The 8,798-nt window shown below is 40.6% G+C and overlaps 1 protein-coding gene and 1 long non-coding RNA gene across 2 annotated transcripts; one reads left to right on the top strand and one right to left on the bottom strand.

The window, feature by feature from the left end:
* The first annotated feature begins 918 nt into the window (after positions 1 to 918).
* On the top strand, positions 919 to 3,567 carry LOC26533550 (uncharacterized). The gene is made up of 2 exons (XR_001453058.2): positions 919 to 1,606; positions 1,868 to 3,567. It is a non-coding gene; the product is annotated as an uncharacterized lncRNA (long non-coding RNA).
* A 412-nt stretch (positions 3,568 to 3,979) lies between these two features.
* On the bottom strand, positions 3,980 to 7,708 carry LOC4814039 (F-box only protein 39). Its single transcript, XM_001354127.4, has 5 exons — positions 7,455 to 7,708; positions 6,959 to 7,114; positions 6,795 to 6,899; positions 5,915 to 6,728; positions 3,980 to 5,853 (listed from the first exon to the last, which is right to left on the bottom strand). Exons 1-5 carry the CDS (start codon positions 7,595 to 7,597, stop codon positions 5,716 to 5,718), a joined length of 1,356 nt encoding a protein of 451 aa, XP_001354163.3. The 5' UTR covers positions 7,598 to 7,708; the 3' UTR covers positions 3,980 to 5,715.
* Positions 7,709 to 8,798: the final 1,090 nt, after the last annotated feature.

The following is an 8,798-nucleotide window of genomic DNA, read 5'->3' as shown; positions in this document are numbered from 1 at the left end:
GAATATGTATTCATTCGTATATATGTACGATTTTACTGCTAATTAATTGGGATTGTTTCGGCTGTAAATGGCAAATTCCACAACATGCACTTGTTGGGCTGACACTGAATTGCTGCTGTTGCTGCTTCTGCTACTGCTTATAATGATGATGTTGAATGACCTCGAAATCGCAACAAATGACGTAGCCGATGAGTGTTGCAAAAAGTCAATCAACAGCAGCAGAGACAGTGGCAACAGTAGCAGCAGCAGCGGAGAGACAGCGCGCTTAAATTAATTCTCGAGACGCAGATAAAAGAGTATTTACAGAGGCACCAAAGAGCTCACGGAGCTCACAGCAAGACATGAGGGAAAATATGCCGGCATTATTCAAGGTTTATTTATAGAAAAAAGCCGGAACGGCTGCGAGAGTACCCCTACGATTGCAAATTGACTTGTTGAACCGCGCTGAACGCTCAAAATGCATTCGCAGAGCGCCGTGAATGGCGCAACTTCTGGGCAGGCAGCCAGGCATTGGACCGTCCATTTGGGGATCCGAATCCGATATCAATGCGGCTAAAGAGCACTATGAATCTGAATGGCGCCACACAAACGCGAAGCAAACGTCTAAATATAGGGCTTGCCACCATCTCATCGATCAATTATTGCGGATAAGACCTGTAGGGATTTTGTTTACTCATCAGATTTATTCGTGCCGAATGTTTGGTCTGGAAATTATGACAGCAGCAGCAATAGCAACAGCGGTCTCTGTTTGTTTTCTTTCAAGGCATACGCGACGTATGAGCAATTTGAGAGTGACACACTAAGGCACACGCGCACACACACGGACAGTTATGTCACAGTCCGTGAGAGACGAGAGAGACACACCATATTTTTTGAGGAAGAAGGGGAGGGGGGAGTGGGGGTGTTAACGGAGGCCCCTTTTGGGTCCACTCACCTTTTGCGCCTGCCGGATGGGTGGATAAATGGAGGACTTGTAAAACAGTTGGAAAAATCGTCTCTAAGCTATGTTAACTGGGGGTTCGTCTGGGTTCCTTGGCTCGCATCAAAAGGAGTGGAGCTGTTTAGTTTAAATGCCACTTCAAAGACTGTTCCAACGCAGTGTAAATTTTTTTTGCTAATTTTATTAAAATTTCATTTAACTAAATTGCAAATGTTTCTTCTTGCGGCCTGGCCTCTTGCTGCTTGCTGTTCTGTTGAATGTTTCTTTAATTTTTTTTCGACTGTCGGGCTCTGCTCTGTGCAAAAATCAACTGTTCGACTCGCGGCGACGACGACTACGATGACTATGACTACGCCGGCGAAGAGAGAGAACATGGCCGGAGAGCTACAGAGAGATAGAGAGAAAGAGAGAGCATGGCCGAGAGCGCCGACGCCAATGTTTCCACCGATTCCTAGCTGCATTTCGCGAAGCTTTTCTCTTGAGATTGCCCCCTTAAGCCCCTAAGCCCCCAAACCCCCAGAAAGAAAAGGTGCTATTTGCGTGCTACAGTACGAGTACTCTCGATATTGGTTCATTACTCATGCGATTACGTTATGGCCCGACTATGTGTATCAATAATGGAGTTAAGACTAAAACTGGACGAAAAGGCTGCATAAATCAATAAACGTAATATTTATTTATAGTTAACTTGGGCGAGACAATTGCACGGGTATTATTACAGCTGACTGCAGGGCTGTTGGTTACGGATCCCGTCACCGGTTTGATCCCCTACCAGAACTATCTCATTTCCTAGTATTATCTGTCTGTTGACGCCTTTCGCCGGTTGTCTCTTGTCCAGATAAGACAGATAAGCCATTCGGAGACAGCGCTATTCATTCATTTAACAGCACTATCTGATTGAAGACTCAACTATCTTAATTCTTCCAGAGAATGACGCGTATCATAATTATCTAATTGCTGCAGTTTGTCAGCCACTGGGCCAGCCTCCGTTGCCATGTTGCATAACGTGCAACCACTTACATAATCGGTCCTTGGACCGCGATAAAGCTGAAGGCGGCACCTACCAAAAACAAGGTCAAAAGTTCAAGGACTGAGAAAAGCTCTCGCCCACGAAGAGCAGCGCAGGCGGCGGAGCGAAAGCATCTGCGTCAAGCGGAAGTCCTCCAGGTTTATGTGTTTGTGGGTGCGGAAATGAATGCGACTGTGTGTATATGTGTGAGTTGATGTTTTGGTTGTGTAACAGAAGCTAAAGGAATTGCTACCTTCCTAACTTCCTAACAGCATTCGAAATGAATTATATTTGCATTTTAATTTTGTTTAACTTTTTTTTTATTGATTTTTTAAGTGAATGCATTTTGCTTGCTACGTAATTGGTTTATAATTTTTTGCTGTCTTAATGTTAATGATATATTTGCATATGCCACAAAAACTGTTGCTAGCCATTTTTTGTTTTTGTTTTTTAAGCTTTAATAAAATCTTTTTCAGAAATCATACATGGCAAATCAGTTTTCAAATAAAATGTTTTTACCCGTTTATTTAAAGCCGATCTATGTGCATATTTTTATTGGTTTTTGTGTGAGTATTCGCTAAATTTTAATGTAATTTAACATTGGTTTCCATTTCTCTGGATAAAACAGATTTAATATAATTAAACGAATTCGTTTTACTTTGCACGCTGGCTGCCTCTGCTTTACAATCGTCTTCCTGCTAAGCCTAACTATCGTACTACTCGATCGGTGTCGATCTGCTAAATATTATATCATCGGGCCTCATTCCTAACGGTCCTTCTTATCAACATCATTATCTTCATCGTCGTTTTCTTGTTGTTCTTAACTCTCTTTTTATTTTTATTTTGTTTGGAAAAGTTGTTAACATTCTTTTGTTGGTCGCACATGTTTCGCATTGGCTTTTTCTTGTTCTTTTGTTGTTGTTATAATTGTTCTTGTTTTTGTCTGTTGTTGTTGTTGTTGAAATAGTTGTTGTTTTTAGTGTTTGTGTGTTCTTCTTGTTTGCCTTCTTGTTTTTATCACAGCTTTCTTCACTTTTGCTCTCATAACTTTTAAGCATAACTTGCATATATGTACATTTATAAATCTTGTTGTTAATGCACGGCTGTTTTTTAATCGTCTTTCTTTTCTTATATCATTCCACCCCCCTGGAACACCCACTCCCTCAGCATCGTAAGTGTAAGTGGTGTTTTCATGCTCCTTCTGTATATAAGTTCACATCGGGGGGCTACGTCTTATATACTCATTTCATATACATATATAACATGCTTGCGCTTTCTTCTCGTTGGTGTTTTTCTCTCTCTTTCTCTTTCATTCTGCTGTCAACACTTATCTTAGACATTGATGTTACTGCAATTGTTGATTGCTGTTTGCTGCATTTTTGTTGCTGCTGGCTAACATATAAATTGCATTTGCTTTGTGGTGTACAATGATTTACATTTGTGGAATGATTTACAAAAATTGGTTTTCTTCTCTCCTCTCGAATTAAAATTTAAATACAATAAATGGCATATAAAATATATATATATATTTTTGTTGTTGCAGTAAGTATACAAAAAGAACGTTACGTTACGCACAGCATGTACTCGTACAGCAGCGTTGTTGGAAGTGACTCTAGTGTAACACAAAATTATAATACTCTTCATACTTTACGTTGATTGTAACTGAATAAATCCATTGATTGACGCACCGACCGAACGGCCGAACGACCGACCGAATGACTGACCGGCAATAAAGACTGAGAGATTGAGTGGCTCGATCATTCACTAACTGGTCCCCTCATTCGGTTCGATTCGATTCGGCTCGGTTCGGTTAACTACATTCAATTGTGTGCTGGATGGCACTCTGGATGTTAGTTCTTTTCGGAAGCAGCATGACACTTTTATCACATTTGGTTGTTGTTTTTGTTGGTGTTGGTTGTCGCTTGGTTGTTGCGGTGTTGGTACTAGACTTAAATTAACTACAGTTGTTGTTTAGCATACATACATGCATAGATTGCTTGGTTTTCCCTTCCCTGTGATTTACACCTCGATTTACAAATTAATATTTGCTATTGCAATCCATAACAAAAACGATTACATGCATAGGTTTACAGATACAGATACATACATACAATATAGATGGTCGATTGGATAGTTTGTAAGAGTTGTCTTTGAGATCGCATTTGATTTTTTTCGGCATGTCCAAGAACTCGCTGCTGTGGTGCTGTCTCTCCCCTGCGTTGCGTTGCGTTGCTCCAACAAACATAGCCAACGCACATTTTGTCGTTCAGTCTTCTGTTTCAATAGATTTTGTTTTGTTTAGATTGTTAAATTTGAGCAAGTGCTTGTGTCTGTTGTTCTTGTTGTTTTTCTCTAAATGCTCAACATGATCTTCAGGTACCATTGTTGTTGTCGTTGTGGTTGTACTTGTTGTTCGGTGAGCAACATTGGGAGCAGCAGCAGCTGCAGCAGCATCTATCGCCTTGAGCTTTGGACAATACGCTGCTGTTTTGTGCAAACATAGGTAAAATATAGTAGTACATATAGTTGTATAAATTAATGCCTGTGCTACAAAATACTTAAAAGTTGGTTTTGGGTTTTACATTTGCCATTTCTATTGCCACTGCCATTGCCATTGCCATTGCCATATTGCTATTGCTTTTGCCTCCGGCCGTGACCTCGCATGAACAACACACGGCAGCATCGTTTAGCCTTTAGATATTTGGCTATTACAATATTTATATATACTATATATACGTGAGTGTTTCTCTGTGAGTGTGTGTGTTTGTCTGTGTGTGTGTGTATATTGCATTCGTTTACAATTTTCTGTCCTTTTTTTTGCTGTCATAATATCACTTTAAACTAGACAAATGGCGGCGCTTAGCGAACGAGGATCGTACTCTCGTTGTTGTTACATTTGTGGTTGCCTTTGTCGTGTCGTGTTCTTTGTCATCCAGTTTATCACAATTGAGCGCCGTGTTCACATTTACATATTCACATTATTACAGAGGTTAACAATTTGTGCCAATTGCGTTTTGAGCAAACAATTTGACATTGGTCGTACTTTTGGGTTGGTTTTACAAACAGTTCGGTTTGCAACACTTTCGTATTTCCTTCTTTACATCTTTAAACTTAGCTAACTAGACAATCAATTCGCTTAACAATTGCTTGGTGTTTGTTGTGTTGTGGTGTCGTCTGATGCTCACACTGGCTCGCGCTAGCTTTTGCTCGCTCGCTCTTTGTCGTGTTCGTATTCGAATTCGCATTTTTTTTTTTTGCTTTTTCTTTGAATCACAGTTCTTGTTGCTTATAAAATGATGTTTTTCTAGCAGTTTTTAACAAACACATTCTGCCCATCTGCTTTACATAAATTACATTGATTTGTGGCGTGCTCAAGTCTTTGCTCCTAACATTCTCTCTCTAGCTCCCAGCTCTCGCTTTCTGGCAAACAAAACATGATTATACAAATTTTAAACTTAAATTTTTAACTTCTATAAAATGCTTGCCAATCGAATCAATTTTCAGTTTACGTTTTCACATTTTTCATAACATAGGATACACGCATCGCATCTACATATATGCGGAATCAGTTTAGTCTTCGCTTTTGTCATCTCTAGGTTTCTTGTTTTATCTACGTAATTAGAAGTTTCATAATGTTTAAGATAGTTTCTACGCTCTCGAGATGATCACGGGTTATGTCGGTCGGTTGTTTCTTGAATTTACTTTATGACTTTGCTTTAATTTTTGGTTATTTTTACTTGAGGTTTCCACTGCATCCACCCACTTACTAGCCGAGATCCTGGCGCAACATCTCGTATACGAACTGATCGCGTACTTCATAGTCCACGGGTCCATAGGACAGCGATGGAGGAAGTTTATCTATTCTGATGGGTGCCCACTGTTGTCCCAGGAGGGAGCAGATTTCCTAAGAGAGAACACACATAGATCATGCCATATATGGGAGCAGAGCATCATTGGGGACTCACCTCTTTATAGGCATTCAGCGGAGCCATGGACCAGTCAATCATGGAAACCTCCAAACGCTTCAGCTTGCGACCTCGCAAACGGGCAATGCCCACCAAATTGTGCGGATCCATCAGATAGCCATGGACTACAATTTCCTCCAGATGCATGCAACGCCAGGCCATCATTACGAAGGGGTCCTGGCGCAGAAAGTTGTGACGGGCGTAGTCCAAGCGATTGTTATGCTTATACGCTGAGTCCATATAGTAAATGCTCCGCAGCGTGTCCTTATTGTTCAGCGACATCCAGTCCAGGGCCTCAGAATTCATGAACTCACAGAAGAGTAGCCGCACATGGGTCACTGGCATGTGGCGACGCAGGACACGAGTCTGCAGCAGCTCAATGGCCTCGTAGGCGTACACCAACGTCAGCACTAGATCAATGTTTGTGAAATGCCTGGCAAAGTTGGCCCAGGCATACTCCGACACACTGGCCTGCTCCTCGCTGTCCAGTCCATGGACTACGATGATAAATTTTCGGAGTGGCAGCACCTGGATGGTGTGCAGCAGGTCATCGGTCAGCGTATCGTAGTCCAACGACAGCACCTGAAGGTTAGCGCACTTCTGCAGAAGCGTTATGTCCAACGAGAGTATTGGATAGTGACTAGGATCGTATTTAAGGCTGGCCAGTGTCAGCTGCTCCAGCTCCTGTGGTTTGCCACAGGACCTAAGCAAGTCCTGACCGTAGTAGGTAAGAGCTTCAATGGCACCTAGATCCAGCAGATGACAGGGCTTACTTTTGCGATTAAGAAACAACTTTAAAGGTTCCACAAAGCATCTGCGGAGGTGGAAAAGTTCTATACTTGATAAGCAGCCTTATTGCATTGTCTGGCGTAATACTTACTGTTCTATGGCCACAAAGTGATCGCTGTTCATGTTTCCAACGGCAGCAAGACCTACATTGTGGGTTTGGAAACGCAGCGCTTGGATGTTCTCACAACGAGCCACTCTAAAGAATGGAACAGAGATTACTTTGGTCATAGTTCGATATGTATTCGAAGTACGTACTTGTAAAGAAGTCGTCGCATTTTCTGAATCTGAAATGCATTGTGAAAGTCAAAGACAATCACCAGCTTTCTGACCAGATGGGCCATACTGCGGTGGAAGAAGGTTAACTGATCATCGCGCGCCACATCGATTTGAAAGCGAAAGTTTCTAAAGTATCTGTGCGGTTGGAAGACAAAGATTACTAGTTTTTTCAATAAAAAAAATATTGGAAATTAAACTAATTTAAGAAAAACAAAAAACTAGAGTCGTTGCATCGTTTCCAAAAGGAGGGGAGGTGTCTTTGAAACGTCACCTACAACTCAAGGGTCATTGACTGCCTACCCCCATACTCTTGGGCGTTTTTGTATTGAATAAACTCATTTCTATAAAATGTATATGATACCATATACAATGAAATACTATATGGAAATAATGTATAATTTATGTGCAAAATGTAAATGTTTCAGCCAGCCACATATACACACACACACACACATACACAGCTGCATGAACTTACCGTTTTTGAAAGAGGCACTGTCTCCAGGCGTAGCAAACACTTGCTGCCGACCGTCTGTCCTCGGGCTCCAGATAGTCGAAAATCTGAGTTAATGCCACTGTTGGTATTGTTTGCCATGGTGGGTGGCTTTGGCATAAATTCATTACTTGTTGTTAATGTTTATTGCGTTTTAAACAATGAAAAATTGCAAGAGTGCAGCTAGGGCTGCAGAAAATCAGGGCTGGCAAAATCAATCGTATACATAACCCACTTAACCCCCTCTATTTAAACAGGCGAACATTCCTATCATTCCTCGTTACTTACATCAAAAAACCACAATATCTTTCATCTGAGCTGCGCTAAAATTCTTCAAGTTTTATAATATTTGTGTGTGTATTTAAATACCCACTAGTCAACAATGGGTTAATTGTTCTCTGTTCAATATTCCAATGAATATAACTAGCTAGCTAGGACCCTCAACATCGAAAACGTAACTGATGAATCAATTTTCTTCAATACTGAATAATTTAAAGGACTCTTTTTTATTGGATGGTGTCTAAAATTTGTTTAAACAAAAAAGGTCAATATTATTGTACATGGTAACTACACGGTAACTACATGGTTGGTACATACATATGAACCAATATCTACTAAGAAATGATTCTTGGTGTGACGAGCATTTTTTACAATTTTCATTAATTGCAATGTTACATCAACAATGTTTTTACGTAACCACTTGTTTACCGTTGGCAACATCCAATGGATGTGTGTGGACCATATGTATACCGGAAAAAGTTATTATAGAAATATATAGAGAAAATGTTTGTCATCTGACTCTTAGGAATGTAGAAACTAGTCAGTCTCTGTTTTAAAGTTTATGGATTTCCCCCAGAGACCAAGGAAAGCTCGTTATTAATTTCGTTTCAAATCAAATAGGTGTCAAACCATCGAGTGCACTATCGATAGTATCGATAACAGAACTTGAATCGGGTAAGGACCTCTTTTACCCGGCTGTCCCGGTGTTGCGGGCAACATTTACTTGTAAACCTTGTTTTAGACAAAATACAATACAAGCAATTTAAAGTTGTTAAAAATTTAGAAAATGTATTCATCGATAAGTCCGTTTTCCGTATGACGACGCACCCAGTTTTGCCACACAAAATATCGCCTTTTGTTGTTGCTTTTGCTTCTGTGTTCACGAAACAAGGAGGGAAAGAGGAAGAAGACAAGAAGTCTCCACTCTGGAGCACAGCGAAAGTATAAAAATGCCTGCTGGAGGTGTTTGCTGATCGCGTACCTATCTGAAAAGGCTGTTGTCATACGCAGCAGCGCATTCTATGTGGTTTATGTTCTCCTATAAGCATT

The sequence above is a fragment of the Drosophila pseudoobscura genome, chromosome X (assembly GCF_009870125.1).
Source record: "Drosophila pseudoobscura strain MV-25-SWS-2005 chromosome X, UCI_Dpse_MV25, whole genome shotgun sequence".
Classification (NCBI taxonomy): Eukaryota; Metazoa; Arthropoda; class Insecta; order Diptera; family Drosophilidae; genus Drosophila; species Drosophila pseudoobscura.
Note: the sequence above shows the minus strand (reverse complement) of the source record. Positions and strands in the feature narration are given on the sequence as shown.

Coding starts and splice junctions, on each gene's coding strand:
- LOC4814039 (XM_001354127.4), bottom strand. CDS start 7,597: ATGAATTTATGCCAAAGCCACCCACCATGGCAAACAATACCAACAGTG. Junction 6,729..6,794: donor CACTTTGTGGCCATAGAACA/GTAAGTATTACG, acceptor CCACCTCCGCAG/ATGCTTTGTGGAACCTTTAA. Junction 5,854..5,914: donor CGCTGAATGCCTATAAAGAG/GTGAGTCCCCAA, acceptor GTTCTCTCTTAG/GAAATCTGCTCCCTCCTGGG.